This window comes from Saimiri boliviensis, chromosome 17 (genome assembly GCF_048565385.1).
Source record: "Saimiri boliviensis isolate mSaiBol1 chromosome 17, mSaiBol1.pri, whole genome shotgun sequence".
Taxonomy (NCBI): Eukaryota; Metazoa; Chordata; class Mammalia; order Primates; family Cebidae; genus Saimiri; species Saimiri boliviensis.
In genome coordinates this window covers 58989352-59006940 of record NC_133465.1, presented here as the reverse complement: position 1 = coordinate 59006940, position 17589 = coordinate 58989352, and the positions used below count along the sequence as shown (strand labels likewise).

General features: G+C 35.1%; 1 protein-coding gene across 3 annotated transcripts in view; it reads left to right on the top strand.

Moving 5' to 3' along the window:
* ABCA5 (ATP binding cassette subfamily A member 5) overlaps positions 1-17589 on the top strand; it is a 108520-nt gene that overhangs the window by 64910 nt on the left and 26021 nt on the right. For all 3 annotated transcript variants that reach the window (XM_074388890.1, XM_039475831.2, XM_074388889.1), the window contains 10 exons: positions 3281-3394; positions 3777-3911; positions 4602-4676; positions 5224-5315; positions 14416-14542; positions 14843-14960; positions 15058-15149; positions 16169-16344; positions 16776-16851; positions 16982-17076. In XM_074388890.1, coding sequence (XP_074244991.1) covers positions 3281-3394; positions 3777-3911; positions 4602-4676; positions 5224-5315; positions 14416-14542; positions 14843-14960; positions 15058-15149; positions 16169-16344; positions 16776-16851; positions 16982-17076 — 1100 coding nt within the window. The remainder of the gene's footprint in view (positions 1-3280; positions 3395-3776; positions 3912-4601; positions 4677-5223; positions 5316-14415; positions 14543-14842; positions 14961-15057; positions 15150-16168; positions 16345-16775; positions 16852-16981; positions 17077-17589) is intronic.

Genomic DNA, 17589 nt, shown 5'->3' with positions numbered 1-17589 from the left:
AGATTGCAAAATTTTCCCCCAATTTTGTAGGTTGCCTGTTCACACTGATGATAGTGTCTTTTGCTGTGCAGAAGCTCTTTAGTTTAATTAGATCCCATTTGTCGATTTTGGCTTTTGTTGCCATTGATTTTGGTGTGTTAGTCATGAAGTCCTTGCCCATGCGTATGTCCTGAATGGTATTGCCTAGGTTTTCTTCTAGGGTTTTTATGGTTTTAGGTCTTATGTTTAAGTCTTTAATCTATGTCGAGTTAATTTTTGTAAAAGGCGTGAAGAGGTCCAGTTTTATTTTCTGCATATGACTAGCCAGTTTTCCCAATACCATTTATTAAATAAGGAATTCTTTCCCCATTGCTTGTTTATATCAGATTTGTGAAAGATCAGATGGTTGTAGATGTGTGGTGTTATTTCTGTGGCCTCTGTTCTGTTCCATTGGTCTGTATATCTGTTTTGGTACCAGTAGCATGCTGTTTTGGTTACTGTAGCCTTGTAGTATAGTTTGAAGTTAGGTAGCATGATGCCTCTAGCTTTGTTGTTTTTGCTTAGAATTGGATTGTCTTGGTTATATAGGCTCATGAAATTAGTTTTGTCTAATTCTGTGAAGAAAGTCAGTGGTAGCTTGATGGGGATAGCATTGCATCTAGAATACTTTTGGCAGCATGGCCATTTTCACAATATTGATTCTTCCTGTCCATGAGTATGGAATGTTTTTCCATTTGCTTGTGTCTTATTTCCTTAAGCAGTGGTTTGTAGTTCTCCTTGAAGAGATCTTTCACATCCTTTGTAAGTTGTATTCCTAGGTATTTTATTCTCTTTGTAGCAATTGGGAATGGAAGTTCACTCATGATTTGGCTCCCTGTTTGTCTATTATTGGTGTATAGGAATGCTTGTGATTTTTGCATATTGATTTTGTTTTGCTGAAGCTGCTTATTAGCTTAAGGAGATTTTCGGTTGAGACAGTGGGGCTTTCTAAATGTACATACAGTCCTGTCATCTGCAAACAGACAATTTGATTTCTCTTCCTATTTGAATACCCTTTATTTCTTTATATATATATATCTATACACACACACACACACACACACACACACACACACACACGTGAAGAACATGCAGGATTGTTGCATACATGGCAATGTGATTTTCTGCCTCCATCCCCATCACCTATATCTGGCATTTCTCCCCATGTTATCCCTCCCCAACTCCCTAGTCCCCCACAACAGACTCCAGTGTGTGATGCTCCCTTCCATGTGTCCATGTGTTCTCATTATTCAATACCCACATATGAGTGAGAACATGCGGTGTTTGATTTTCTGTTCTTGTGTCAGTTTGCTGAGAATGATGGTTTCCAAGGAAAAATATTTTTTTAAGACAGAGTCTCACTCTGTCACCGAGGCTGGAGTGCGGTGGAGCGATCTTGGCTCACAGCAACCTTCAGTTCCCAGATTCTAGCAATTCTCCTGCCTCAGCCTCATCTTCAGAAATAAAGCCACACATCTGTAGCCATCTGATATTCGACAGAGTTGACAAAAATAAGCAATGAGAAAGGATGCTGTGTTCAATTAATGGTGCTGGGAAAGCTGGCTAGCCCTATGCAGAAGAATGAAATTGGACTTCCACCTTTCACCGTACATAAAAATTAACCAAGATGGGTTAAAGATTTAAGGGAAAGACATCGAACTATAAGAATTCTACAAGAAAACCTAGAAAATACCATTCTGGACATTGGGAAAGAATCTACAACTAAATAAGTCCTCAAAAGCAATTGCAATGTAAATAAAAATTGACAAGTACCATCTAATTAAACTAAAGAGCCTCTGCATAGCAAAAGAAACTATCAACAGAGTAAATGGACAACATACTGAATGGGAGAAAATACAAACTATGCATCCAACAAAGGCCCAGTAACCAGAATCTATAAGACACTTAAACAATACAGCATTAAAAAAACAAAGAACTTCATTAAAAAGTGGGCAAAATATATGAACAGACACATCTCAAAAGAAAACATGCAGGTGGACAACAAATGTATGAAAAAATGCTCTACATCGCTAATCAACAGAGAACTGCAAATTAAAACCACAGTGAGATAGCATCTCACATCAGTTAGAATGACTATCATTAAAGAGTCAAAAACCAACAAATGCTGGCAAGGCTGCAGAGAAAATGAAATGCTTATATACTCTTCGTAGGCATGTAAACTTCAGCAACCGTGGAAGGCAGTTTGGAGAGTTCTCAAAGATACTAAAACAGAGCTACCTTACAACTCAGAAACTCCATTACTGGTTATATATCCAAAAGAAAATAAATCGTTCTACCAAAAAGACACATAAGCTGGTATGTTTATTGCAGCACTATTCACAATAGCAAAGACATGGAATCAACTTAGGAGCTCGTAACAGGTGATTGAATGAAGAAAGTATGGTACATACACACCACGGAATACTGTGCAGCAATAAAAAGTAATCAAATCATGTCCGTTGCAGCAGCACAGATGCAGTTGTAGGCCATTATCCTAAGTGAATTAATAAAGGAACAGAAAACCAACTGTTGCATGTTCCTACTTATAAGTGGAAGCTAAATTGGGTAAACATGGACATAAAGATGGCAGCAATAGACACTGGGGACTATTAGATGGGGGCAGGAGGAAGGGTAGCAAGGGTTGAAAAACTAAGCGTTGGGTACTATGCTCAGTACATAGGTGACAGAATCAGTTATACCCCAGACCTCAGCATCATGCAGTATACCCATGTAACAAACCTGCACATGTATCCCCTGAATCTAAAGTAAAACTGGAAATTATTTAAAATAAAATACAGCTTAAAATATCAAAGGAGAGACTGATTTGCATCCATGTTAACATGTTAATGACTGACAGTAAGCCCTGTAATTGAATACTTTATTAGGAAAAAGGGAGAACAGCGTTAGGTGAGGTTGATGCTAAAATTAACAATTTTGTCAGAGATCATAATGACCTTATATATTAGTTTATGCCATATAAAATAATAATGTTTTTCTTAAACTTTAAAAAATAAAGTGCTATATATTAAAATAGTAGCTAATATTTGACTGAGAGAGATAAAGTTGTAGCTAGCTATACTTGCTTTTTATAATAAAATAATGAGGTGATATTTTACTTGGTATAAAACACTACAAATAGTGTTCAGTTAAATAATTTATTTGGGATTGTATTAAAAATATCTTAATGTTTTAATATGACTAGTATTTAATGTCGTGTACTGGAAGCTATTCATATTTTTATAGAAACATTTCTGATTTACAGGTTTTTTGCCTTATTGGTTATGTTCCATCAGTTATTCTGTTCACTTATATTACTTCTTTCACCTTTAAGAAAATTTTACATACCAAAGAATTTTGGTCATTTATCTATTCTGTGGTAAGTCACATTTTGCATTATTTCAACTTGCCATAGCAGTTTAATTGAAATCACACATACTTTCCTGATTATACTAAAAAATGTTACATGTCTTTTGTAAGCACAGAATTTAGTTAAATAATTGGCAGTTTCTTTTTATATGTATATTTGTCTTCTGAATCCTCCTTTTCCACACAGGGACAATATGGAAGACTTTTAGCAACTAGGGTAGCATGGATACCAGCTACAAACAAGTTGCTACTTGCTGGCTAAATAACATCTCTAGTTCCATGTTTACTAGAGAATTGAAAACATAGTTTAATGCTTCGACACCAGTTTATAAGTCAGTTTGTATGAAACTTCTAAACACTTTGTCACTTGCTTTTTCATTTTTTTTCTTTAGACAGCGTTGGCTTGTATTGCAATCACTGAAATAACATTCTTTATGGGATACACAATTGCAACTATTCTTCATTATGCTTTTTGTATCATCATTCCAATCTATCCACTTCTAGGTTGCCTGATTTCGTTCATAAAGGTAACTCTGCTAAGTATTTTAATATGTTAAAAATATAAATAAGTACTGTCTGAGGATGTTAGTTCTTAGAAAATAGTAAAATGCATCAGGTTAATGGCTACTACTTGGTTTAGATGTTATTAATGCAGTATAAATTATTGTGAGATCTTGTCAAACTGTAAATTCTCAAAAGAAAAGGGCTATGCTTGTTATAGGTTTTCAGATGCTCAAAATGATATGTATAAATTAGAATTGTGATGAGGTTTCAGTCAGTGTTTTTAGGAGTTTATCAGTGATTAAATCATGTATTTTACTCTGAAGGAATGAGAAAGAATAAAGTATAAGAGATTTTCTCCAAGAAAAAATAGAGATAAAAACCAGATTTATTTTATTAAGGCTGGATAATTGAAAAAAAATTCCATGGGATTAGAAAAAATATTATGAATTATTGATTTAGGTTTGCTAATTAATTCTACTTACTAATCCTGCTACCCCTACTTCTCTTTTTAGGTCTCAGTTTAATGTTTTTAATTTATACTAATCCTTAGAAATATTTTGGGACAGAGAAGATTTTAAGTAAAAATATAACTTACTAATATGAATAGCTAACTTAATAGAAAATACACTTGCTAAACAAAATATATTTTTTCATTTTAATCCAACTATTTCTACATATTGCAGCATATACATTTTTAAAACTTTTTGTCTTAGATTTCTTGGAAGAATATACGAAAAAATGACGACACCTATAATTCATGGGATAGGCTTTCAGTGGCTGTTATATCGGTAAGAAATGAAAGTGTTTTTGTGAGTTAGCATGTTACCTTAAGAATACTTTGGTTCTATAGTTTTAACTATGTATAATTTTTTATCCTGTTTTATAAAAAAGGTACATAAAAAGTCAAGTGTGTTAGTTAACGCTAGCTAATCTGTATTTAATAGGGAGTACCTTTCATTTATTGAATGTGTCCACTTTAATATACTTAGCCTTTTACATGTTATTCTATTTAGCTACAGTTCTGTCTTCTTAGAATCAAAAACAAAGTTTTTGTGTTTGATTATATTTTATGAAGCTGACAATAAATGAATGATACAGAGGTAGACAATATGTGAAGGATTTACTAAAAATAATTCTGTTTTAGTTCATATAAAATTCATTTTTAATTATCTTTATCACGTCAAGTATAAAAAGTTGTGATTTTTTTTTTTTTTTTTTTTTTTTTTTTTTGGGAATAGCAAGGAACTTGATGTATGTAGTCTTAGTTCTACTGGCAAAGGAAAAGAATAAACAACAAACCTTTTAATCATGAGCTGCAACATGTTCTTCTTTTAGCCTTACCTGCAGTGTGTACTGTGGATTTTCCTCTTACAATACTATGAGAAAAAATATGGAGGCAGATCAATAAGAAAAGATCCCTTTTTCAGGTCAGTTAATTTTTAATTTTTAAAAAATTTAAAATGTTTTTAGTATATTTACAGAATTGTGAAACTATTCCCATAATATAATTTTGAAACATTTCCAGCACTCCAGAAAGAAACTTTGTACTCATTAATAGTCACTTTCTTATTTCTGCTCCCATAACCCCCTGTCTTAGGTAACCACTAATCTACTTTCTGTTTCTGTCAGATTTGCCTATTCTGAACATTTTATATAACTGGACAATGGAAATAACTTTGGAAAATCTTGAGTCTAAAGACCAATGATTCTCTTAAATATCTTATATTTAACTTTTATAGTTATTTGCTTTTTACTATAGTTGGTTGGTATGTTATTTTAATGTTGGAAAATCATCAGATTTGCCAGAAAACATCTTTTAAAAATTGCTAGGATTTGGGCAATATAATTAATATCTAACATATGGTTTAACACTTATTATAATGTTTGGAATGGTCATCATGTAGTCACATGTAGCAGTACTTCGTTACCTTTTTTTGCTGAGTAATGCTACATTGTATGTGTATACTATAATTTTATATATCTTTATCAATGAGTTGCTTTTACTTTTTGGCTATTATGAACAATGTTGCCATGAATATTTGTATACAAGTGTTTGTATGGACATATATTTTCATTTATTTTGGTTGGCTACCTAGAAATGGGATTGCTGAGTCATTTGAGGAATTTCCAGACTGTTTCTAAAGTGCTAGTGCTATTTTACACTCCCCCAGGAACATATTAGGGTTCTATTTTCTCCACATCCTTGCCAATGCTTGTTCTTGTTTGTCTTTTTTTGAGACAGAGTTTCACTCTTGTTGCACAGGCTGGAGTGCAATGGCGCAATCTCAGCTCACCACAACCTCCGCCTGCAGGGCTCAAGTGATCTCCTTCCCCAGCCTCCCAAGTAGCCGGGATTACAGGCATGTGCTACCATGCCCGGCTAATTTTGTATTTTTAATAGAGATGGGGTTTCTCCATGTTGGTCAAGCTGGTCTCAAACTCCCAACCGAGGTGATCCAGCCACCTCGGCCTCCCAAAGTGCTGGTATTACAGGCGTGAACCACCGTGCCCAGCCTTTGTTTGTCTTTTTAACTTATTCTTCCAAATATATTAGCTAATCTCTATTTTTACTTTTTCTTCTATCCAGCCTTGCTTAGATGATTAATCACTTTATTGTCATTTCAGCATCCTCAACTTTTGTCTTTTTGACCTGTCTACAAAAAATTATAATTGTTGGTGAATTGAATTATATGCTGGAAAAAATAACATAAAAGTGTCATTTGATAGTACTACATATTTATTGCTTATAAATTTATTTAAATTTATTCCATAGACAAAAGCCTTTTTTTTTTTTTTAAATTATTTTAGATTCAGGGGTAAATGTGCATGTTTGTTAGATGAGTATGTTGCATACTGGTGGTGATTGGGCTTCTAGTGTAACATTACCCAAAAAGTGAACAATGTACCTGTTAGGTAATTTTTCAACCCTCAGCCCTGAACCCTTTTGAAGTACCCAATCCTCATGTTTGTGTATATGTGTATCTACTGTTTAGCTTCCAGTTATAAGTGAGAACATGTGGTATTTGATTGTCTGTTTCCAGATTAGTTCACTTAGGATAATGACCTTCAGCTCCATCCATGTTGCTGTAAAGAATATTAATTTCCTTCTGTTTATGGCTGTGTGGTATTCCATGGTGTGTATATACCATATTTTCTTTTCTTTTCTTTTTTTAAATATTTTATTGCGTTTTAGGTTTTGGGGTACATGGGAAGAACATGCAGGATTGTTGCATAGGTAATGTGCTTCGGCAATGTGCTTTGGCACATACATGGCAATGTGCTTTGTTGCCTTCCTCCCCATCACCTATATCTGGCATTTCTCCCCATGTTATCCCTCCCCAACTCCCCACCCCACACTGTCCCTCCCCTAGTTCCCCCCAACAAAGACTTCAGTGTATGATGTTCCCTTCCCTGTGTTTATGTGTTCTCATTGTTCAGCACCCACCTATGAGAGAGAACATGCGGTGTTTGATTTTCTGTTCTTGTGTCAGTTTGCTGAGAATGATTCATCCGTGTCCCTACGAAGGACACAAACTCATCGTTTTTGATGGCAGCATAATATTCCATGGTGTATGTATGCCACATTTTCCCTGTCCAGTCATCATCAATGGCCATTTGCGTTGGTTCCAGGTTTTTGCCATTGTAAACAGTGCTGCAATAAACATTCGTGTGCATGTGTCCTTATAGTAGAACAATTTATAATCCTTTGGATATATACCCAGTAATGGGATTGCTGGGTCAAATGGAATTTCTATTTCTAGGTCCTTGAGGAATTGCCACACTGTCTTCCACAGTGGTTGAACTAATTTACACTCCCACCAACAGTGTGAAAGTGTTCCTGTTTCTCCACATCCTCTCCAGCATCTGTTGTCTCCGGATTTTTTAATGATCACTATTCTAACTGGCGTGAGATGGTATCTCAATGTAGTTTTGATTTGCATTTCTCTAATGATAAATTAGTGATGAAGAGCATTTTTTCATATGTTGGCCTCATAAATGTCTTCTTTTGAAAAGCGTCTGTTCATATCCTTCACCCACTTTTGAATGGGTTTGTTTGTTTTTGTCTTGTAAATCTGTTTTAGTTCTTTGTAGATTCTGGATATGAGCCCTTTGTCAGATGGGTAGATTGCAAAAATTTTTTCCCATTCTGTTGGTTGCCGGTTCACTCTAATGATTGTTTCTTTTGCTGTAAAGAAGCTCTGAAGTTTAATTAGATCCGATTTGTCTATTTTGGCTTTTGTTGCCAATGCTTTTGGTGTTTTAGTCATGAAATCCTTGCCTATGCCTTTGTCTTGAATGATATTGCCTAGGTTTTCTTCTACGGTTTTTATGGTGTTAGGTCTTATATTTAAGTCTTTGATTTATCTGGAGTTAAATTTTAGTGTAAGGTGTCAGGAAGGGGTCCAGTTTCTGCTTTCTGCACATGACGAGCCAGTTATTCCAACACTGTTTATTAAATAGGGAATCCTTTCCCCATTGTTTGTTTGCATCCAGTTCATCAAAGATCAAATGGTTGTAGATGTGTGGTGTTGCCTCCAAGGCCTCTGTTCTGTTCCATTAGTCTGTATCTCTATTTTGGTACCAGTACCATGCTGTTTTGATTACTGTAGCCTTGTAGTATAGTTTGAAGTCAGGTAGAGTGATGCCTCCAGCTTTGTTCTTTTTGCTTAAAATTGACTTGGCTATGCGGGCTCTCTTTTGGTTCCATATGAAGTTTAAGGTGGTTTTATCCAGATCTGTGAAGAAGGTCATTGGTAGCTTGATGGGAATAGCATTGAATCTATAAATTACTTTGGGCAGTATGGCCATTTTCACATATTGATTATTCCTAACCATGAGTATGGAATGTTTCTCCATCTGTTTGTGTCCTCTCTTATTTTGTTGAGCAGTGGTTTGTAGTTCTCTTTGAAGAGGTTCTTTACATTCTTTGTTAGTTGGATCCCTAGATATTTTATTCTCTTTTTAGCAATTGTGAATGGCAGTTCATTCTTGATTTGACTCTCTTTAAGTCTGGTGTATAGGAATTGCCTGTGATTTTTGCACATTGATTTTGTATATTGGTGTATAGGAATGCTTGTGATTTTTGCACATTGATTTTGTATCTTGAGACTTTGCTGAAGTTGCTTATCAATTTCATGAGATTTTGGGCTGAGATGATGGGGTCTTCTAAATATGCAATCATGTCATCTGCAAATAGAGACAATTTGACTTCCTCCTTTCCTAATTGAATACCCTTTATTTATTTATTTTCTTGCCTGATTGCTCTGGCTAGAACTTCCAATACTATATTGAATAGGAGTGGTCAGAGAGGGCATCCTTGTCTAGTGCCAGATTTCAAAGGGACTGCTTCCAGGATTTGCCAATTCACTATGACATTGGCTGTGGGTTTGTCATAAATAGTTTTTATTATTTTGAGATACATTCTGTCAATACCTAGTTTATTGATAGTTTTTAGCATAAAGGACTGTTGAATTTTGTCAAAGGCCTTCTCTGCATCTATTGAGATAATCATGTGATTTTTGTCTTTGGTTCTGTTTATGTGGTGAATTATGTTTATAGACTTGTGGGTGTTGAACCAGCCTTGCATCCCCAGGATGAAGCCTACTTGACTCTGATGGATAAGCTTTTTGATGTGCTTTTGCAATTGGTTTGCCATTATTTTATTGAAGATTTCTCATCTATGTTCATCATGGATATTGGCCTGAAGTTTTTTTTTTCTTGTTGAATCTCTGCCGGTTTTTGGCATCAGGATAATGTTGGTTTCCTAAAATGATTTGGGAAGGATTCCCTCTTTTTGAATTGTTTAGGGTAGTTTCAGAAGGAGTGGTACCAGCTCCTCTTTGTATGCCTGGTAGAATTTGGCTGTGAACCCATCTGGACCTGGGCTTTTTTTGGTTGGTAGGCTATTAATTGCTGCCTCAAGTTCAGCCCTTGTTATTGTTCTATTCAGGGATTTGACTTCTTCCTGGTTTAAGCTTGGGAGGATGCAAGTGTCCAGGAATATATACATTTCTTCCAGGTTTACTGGTTTATGTGCATAGAGTTGTTTGTTGTAATCTGATGGTGGTTTGTATTTCTGTGGAATCTGTGGTGATATCCACTTTATCGTTTTTTTTATTGCATCTATTTGATTATTCTCTCTTTTCTTTTTTATTAATCTGGCTAGTGGTCTGTCTATTTTGTTGATGTTTTCAAGAAACCAGCTTCTAGATTTATTGGTTATTTGAAGGGTTTTTTGTGTCTCTGTCTCCTTCAATTCTGCTCAGATCTTAGTTATTTGTTGTATTCTGCTAGGTTTTGAGTTTTTTTTTCATCCTACTCCTCTAGCTCTTTAAATTTTCACCATATGGTGCCAATTTTAGATCTTTCCTTGCTTCTCATGTGGGCATTTATTGCTATATATTTTCCTTTAGGCACTGCTTTAAATGTGTCCCAGAGATTCTGGTATATTTTGTCTTCATTCTCGTTGGTTTTGAAGAACATCTTTATTTCTGCCTTCATTTCATTGTTTATCCAGTCAACGTTCAAGAGCCAGCTGTTCAGTTTCCATGAAGTTGTGCAGTTCTCAGTTAATTTCTGAGTTCTGAATTCTAACTTGATTGCACTGTGGTCTGAGAGACTGTTAGGATTTCTGTTCTTTTGCATTTGCTGAGGAGTGATTTACTTCCAATTATGTGGTAAATTTTAGAGTAGGTGTGGTGTGGTGCTGAGAAGAATGCATTTTCTGTAGATTTAGGGTGGAGAGTTCTGTAAATGTCTAGTAGGTCTGCTTGGTTTAGATCTGAGTTTAAGTCCTGGATATCCTTGTTAATCTTCTTTCTCGTTGATCTGTCTAATATTGACAGTGGAGTGTTAAAGTCCCCCACTATTATTGTGTGGGAGTCTAAATCTCTTTTTAAGTCATTAAGAACTTGCTTTATGTATCTGGGTGCTCCTGTATTGGCTGCATATATATTTAGAATCGTTAGCTCTTCTTGTTGCATTGATCCTTTTACTTTATGTAATATCCTTCTTTGTCTCTTTTGATCTTTGCTGGTTTAAAGTCCATTTTATCCGAGACTAGGATTGCAACTCCTGCTTTTTTTTTTTTTTTTTTTTTTTTTTTGCTCTCCATTTGCTTGATAAATCTTCCTCCATCCTTTATTTTGATCCTATGTGTATCCTTGCATGTGAAATGGGTTTCCTGGATACAGCACACGGATGGGTTTTGCCTCTTTATCCAATTTTTCAGTCTGTGTCTTTTGATTGGGGCGTTTAGCCCATTTACATTTAAGGTTAATATCGTTATCTGTGAATTTGTCCTGCCATTTTTATGCTAGCTGGCTATTTTGCCCATTAGTTGACGCAGTTTCTTCATTGTGTCGATGCTGTTTACCATCTGGTATGTTTTTGGAGTTGCTGGTACAGGTTATTCCTTTCTATGTTTAGTGCTTCTTTCAGGAGCTCTTGTAAAGCAAGCCTGGTGGTGAAGAAATCTCTCAGCAATTGCTTGTTTGTAAAGGATTTTATTTCTCCTTTGCTTATGAAATTTAGTTTGGCTGGATATGAAATTCTAGGTTGAAAATTCTTTTCTTTAAGGATGTTGATTATTGGTCCCCACTCCCTTCTGGCTTGTAGAGTTTCTGCTGAGAGATCTGCTGTGAGTCTGATGGGCTTTCCTTTGTAGGTAACCTAACCTTTCTCTCTGGCTGCCCTTAGCCTTTTTTCCTTCATTTCAACCCTGGTGAATCTGGCAATTATGTGACTTTGTGTTGGGCTTCTTGAGGAATATCTTTGTGGTGTTCTCTGTATTTCCTATACTTGAATATTGGCCTGCCTTGCTAGGTTGGGGAAGTTCTCCTGGATGGTAACCTGAAGAGTATTTTCCAGCTTGGATTCATTCTCTCCATCACATTCAGGTACACCTATCAATCTTAGATTAGGTCTCTTCACATGATCCCATATTTCTTGGAGGCTTTGTTCGTTTCTTTTTATTCTTTTTTCTCTAATCTTGTCTTTTCATTTTACTTCATTGAGTTGATCTTCAATCTCTGATATCCTTTCTTCTGCTTGGTTAATTCAGCTATTGAAACTTGTGTATGCTTCACGAAGTTCTCATGTTATGTTTTTCAGCTCCATCAATTCATTTATATTCCTCTATAATCTGTTTATTCTCGTTAGCATTTTATCACACCTTTTTTCAAGCTTCTTAGTTTCTTTCCATTGGGTTAGAACATGTTCTTTTAGCTCAGAGAAATTTCTTATTACCCACCTTCTGAAGCCTGCTTCTGTCGATTCATGAGACTCATTTTCCATCCAGTTTTGTTCCCTTGCTGGTGAGGAGTTGTAATTCCTTGGAGGAAGAGAGGCGTTCTGGTTTTGGGTGTTTTCATCCTTTTTACACTTGTTTCTTTCCATCTTTGTGGATTTATCTCCCTGTGGTCTTTGTAGTTGGTGACTTTCAGATGAGGTCTCTGAGTGGACATCCTGTTTGTTGATGTTGAAGTTATCTCTTTCTGTTTCTTAGTTTTCCTTCTTCTTCTTCTTTTTTTTTTTTTTTTGAGACGGAGTTTCGCTCTTGTTACCCAGGCTGGAGTGCAGTGGTACGATCTCTGCTCACCACAACTCCCGGCTCCCGGGTTCAAGCAATTCTCCTGCCTCAGCCTCCTGAGTAGCTGGGACTACAAGCATACGCCACCATACCTGGCTGATTTTTGTATTTTAGTAGAGATGAGGTTTCACCATGTTGACCAGGATGGTCTCAATCTCTTGACCTTGTGATCCACCCGCCTCAGCCTCCCAAAGTGCTGGGATTACAAGCGTGAGCCACCACACCCGGCCTTAGTTTTCCTTCTAACAGTCAGGCCCCTCTACTGTAGGACTTCTGGAGGTCCACTCCAGACTCTGGTTGCCTGCGGATCACCTGCAGCGGCCTCTGCGTTTTCTCTGGGAACTGCAATCCAGAGCTGTTCCTATTCAGTCATCTTGGATCCCGTTCACTAACCATATTTTCTTTATCCAGTCAACTTTTGATGGACACTCAAGTTGGTTCTATGACTTTACTATTGTGTATAGTACCATGATGAACATATGAGTGCAAGTGTCTTCCCTTTGTTTTCAATAGTTATCCAAAGCTTTCTTTTTATTCTTCAAATTCCTCAAATCACCTTATTTTACTTCCTACTTCTCAGTAAGTAATTTTGTCATTTATCTCAGAAAACAGAAACAATTATAAGTTATAAATTTCTACAAACTTACTCACATCTTCCATCATTTTTGGCTTTTCCAGGTTCTAGAAGAAGTAGCAGCCCATCCTGTTATCCAAGTCTTCATTTATTCTGTATACTTAGAATATTGCTCAATTTTCATTTTCTCTTTCCTTTCTGGATCTCAATAGTGTATTTTTTTCTCTTTTTTTCTTTCTGAATCTCAATAGTGTATTTTGTTGTGGGGTTGGGGAGGGTCACCTTTATTCCATATATGAAAGAACCCATAGATCTCATTTGAACATGAATTTATCTCTAGCTCCTATTCTCTATCTCTTTTCTTTCATAGCCAAAAACCTGCTATCTCCAGTTATTCACCTTCCATCCACTCCTATAACTCCCTCCTATCTGATTTTCCTTTACCTTTCCATTGATTCTATTTTCAATAAGATAACTAACAATTTTGTCCTTTTATGGTCTAGTAGGCTCAACTTATTTAATCTGCAGCCTTTAATATGACTGACATTGTTCTCCTTAGACATTTTTCTCTTCTTTTTTTTTTTTTTTTTTTTTTTTTTTATGAGACGGAATCTTAGTCTGTTACCCAGGCTGGAGTGCAGTGGCATGATCTGGCTCACTGCAGTCTCCATCTCCCAGGTTCAAATGATTTTCCTGCCTCAGCCTCCCAAGTACCTGGAATTACAGGCATGCACCACCACACCTGGCTAATTTTTGTATTTTAGTTTTTAGTAGAACAGTGTTTTTCCATGGTTGCTAGGCTTGTCTTGAACTCCTGACTTCAAGTTATCTGCACGCCTTGGCCTCTTAAAGTGCTGAGATTATAGGCATGAGCCACCACACCAGGCCACATTTTTCTTATTCTTTTGTTTTCCATTATATCTTCTTCTGTTTGCCGAAATTTCTTTTGCAAGCACTTCATCCTCTGTCCGTCCCTAAAAATGGTGTTACTGTGGGTTCTGGCATCAACCCTCTACATCTACTCTTTCTGGACAATTTCATTTATACTCAGGTTTTACATTTTTTGAGGGCAAAGTTCATCTTTTTTCATCTGTCTTTCTGTGTAATAATACCTGACACCTATTAGTCATAAATATTATTTAAAAAATAATATTGTTTAATAAATGAATAAATTTAGGTAAAATCATCCAAATGCTATCATCAGTCATTGAAAAATATTGCTCGTAATTCCACCTTTCAGAGATAATCCTAGATCTTATGTTGGTGTATTTTTTCAGTCTTTTCTCTACCTAGTGTCTGAATTTCTTACTATTTTAATTATTTGAAAACCTACCATCTTTCTATATTTATTATATATATGTAGAAACCTTTCAAAGAAGTCCCAAAATAGGAAGTTTCCAGAACCACCAAACAATGAGGATGAAGATGAAGATGTCAAAGCTGAAAGATTAAAGGTCAAAGAGCTGATGAGTTGCCAGTGTTGTGAGGAGGTAATTTATTCTTTATGCTGTCATATTAAATATAAAATGATCAGTTCCCAGTACATAGAAATTAATCTGAAAAATAGTTTTTTGCATATGAAGCAATCTGAAAAAAATCTTTCTTGGAAAAAAATACTTGTCTACTTACCTTTGAATAAGCCAGGATTTTAGTCATAAATGGATATTTTTTTGTACTGTATCTCCTTATTAGCCAATATAATTTTTATAATATGGACATGAGGTATGTGCAGCCTGTCATTTCATGATAGGTTTTGTAACTTTCTTTTTAAATACAATTTTTCTTATTAGAAACCATCCATTGTGGTCAGCAATTTGCATAAAGAATATGATGACAAGAAAGATTTTCTTCTTTCAAGAAAAGTAAAGAAAGTGGCAACTAAATACGTCTCTTTCTGTGTGAAAAAAGGCTGGTATTTAATTTTTTCTTACATAACTTTTCTAGAAGAGTAATTTTCACTTTTGGTTTGATTTTATTATGATTTTTTTTCTTTCAATTTCTTTAGGAGAGATCTTAGGACTGTTGGGTCCAAATGGTGCTGGCAAAAGTACAATTATTAATATTCTGGTTGGTGATATTGAACCCACTTCAGGAAAGGTATGATGTGTAGGAGTGTGGGATATATTGAATATGATTTATATTTTTAATTAAGATAAACTTTTAAGACAAATTAGGATTTGATATTCAATTTTATTGTATATTTTTAGCATTTTTTGTATAGCTTGATCAAATTATGATCTTTTTGGTTATCTGCAAAAATAATGTACTTGGTGAAATTTTCATACACGTGTAGACGCACACATATACAATATTTCTGCTTCTGTAATGCTTACATGCATGAGTTATTTGTCTGCCAACTTAATGGAAGACAGTTTTATTAGCTCCAGGAGATTTGGGAGCTTGTTTTGACCTGCCATCAGCTAGTCTTTGATTGTAAACATCTCACTCGCCACTTTGTAGATACTTCACGAAACTACCCTGATCCCATTTCCTGCTTTTCTCCCCTTGCTTACTTTATGCTAGCCACACTGGAAAATGACAAGCATACAAAAGAGTATGCTTCAGGTTTTTGTCCAAAATGTTTTCTTTGTTTGGCTATACCTTATGCCTTAGAAATACGTACACTAAATTCACTTACCTCTTTGGTTCAAATGTCACCTTCCAGTGAAGCCCCCTGATTATTAGAATTATAGCTTTCTTTTTCATCCGACTCTGCATTACCCTTTCTGACCATGTCTTTAAACTCTGACTTAGCTATATATGTCCTTCCATCATCAAAAAGGAGTAAAACATCTGACTGGATACCGTGGCTGACCCCTGTAATCCCAACATTTGGGACACTGAGGCAGGAGGATTGCTTGAGACTAGCCTGGGCAATATAGTAAGACCTTGTCTCTACTAAAATTCAAAAAAGGAAAAATAATAGCCAGGCATGGTAGCGCATGTTTGTAGTCTCTGTTGCTTAATATTAATATTAATAGTAATAATAATAAAGGAGTACAACTCTGACTTGACATTACTCTGGCTGTAGAAAGGGGTTTTGATTCATGTACTTGCCACTCCCTTCACAATGTAAATTAAGCAAAGATAGTAAAAATTAGTTTGTGTTTCTTTAGGTATTTTTGGGAGATTATTCTTCAGAGACAAGTGAAGAAGATGATTCAATAAAGTGTATGGGTTACTGTCCTCAGATAAACCCTTTGTGGCCAGATACTACACTGCAGGAACATTTTGAAATTTATGGAGCTATAAAAGGAATGAGTGCAAGTGACATGAAAGAAATCATAAGTCGGTAAAATGATTGTCTTTAAATTCCTTTGATTACTTTGGGGAAATATTTACATTTCATATTTTTTGAATTTCATAACAAGCATTTCTGTGGACAGTAATTTTTATAGAAAATGTTCATTACTTTTTCACATATTCTTTATGGTATGTGAAAATACATTGATGGCTATAAATTATGATAACTATAAAAAAGGTAATTTTTCTAGTTACATAATGAATGTACCTGTGTCATGAAACTTATTTAATTCAAAGTGAACTATTTTATCAAGATATTAATTTATTTAAAATGACATAATTGGAGAATTTTGCCCTTACCTACTTATAATAGCTTCAACTGAGTAATTATTCTAGAGAAAACAGCATCAGAGATCACACACAATTGATATTTATGTTTATGTATCATGGTTTACTCATTTTGTATTGTTCGTTTTGCAGAATAACAAATGCACTTGACTTAAAAGAACATCTTCGGAAAACTGTAAAGAAACTACCTGCCGGAATCAAACGAAAGGTACTTTCATTAAACACCAAATAATGTCTGTATTTTTTTTATTGATAGTTTAGTACCTGATATCGTCTTGATAGATTTCCTTATAATGAACGTTTGTTAATTCCCCACCCATCTTTTTCTTTCCATGTAGTTGTGTTTTGCTCTAAGTATGCTAGGGAATCCTCAGATTACTTTGCTAGATGAACCATCTACAGGTATGGATCCTAAAGCCAAACAGCACATGTGGTAAGTATGATACTTGTGACAAAGTACATCATACTTTAGAATAAAATAATAGTTTCTTTTATTATAATAGTTTTATGTTATTTATATGTATGTCTTGATTTTAAATTCTATTCAAAGGATGTAATAGTAATTAAAAATTAAATAGATTTAGAGATTTCATTAAGCTTTTAAAACTTTGCCATATTTTTCATGAAGTGTTCATAATATTTTATATATTCCAGAACAGAAATGAGCATATGGGTAATTATTAAGATAAGGAGTTCTAGTGTTCTGTATAGTTTTTAAGGCTTTTTCTAGTTATTTCACATATAAATAATCTTTCCCATAATCATGCTGTCTTGAATTCATGTTGGGACTCTTTCTAGTACGGTGATGCATTGCCTAATGACAGAGATACATTCTGAGAAAGGTGATTTTGTCATTGTGCAAACATAATGGAGTGTACTTACATAAACCTCTGGGTGGTTATAGCCTACTACCTACCTAGACTATGTGGTATAGCCTATTGCTTCT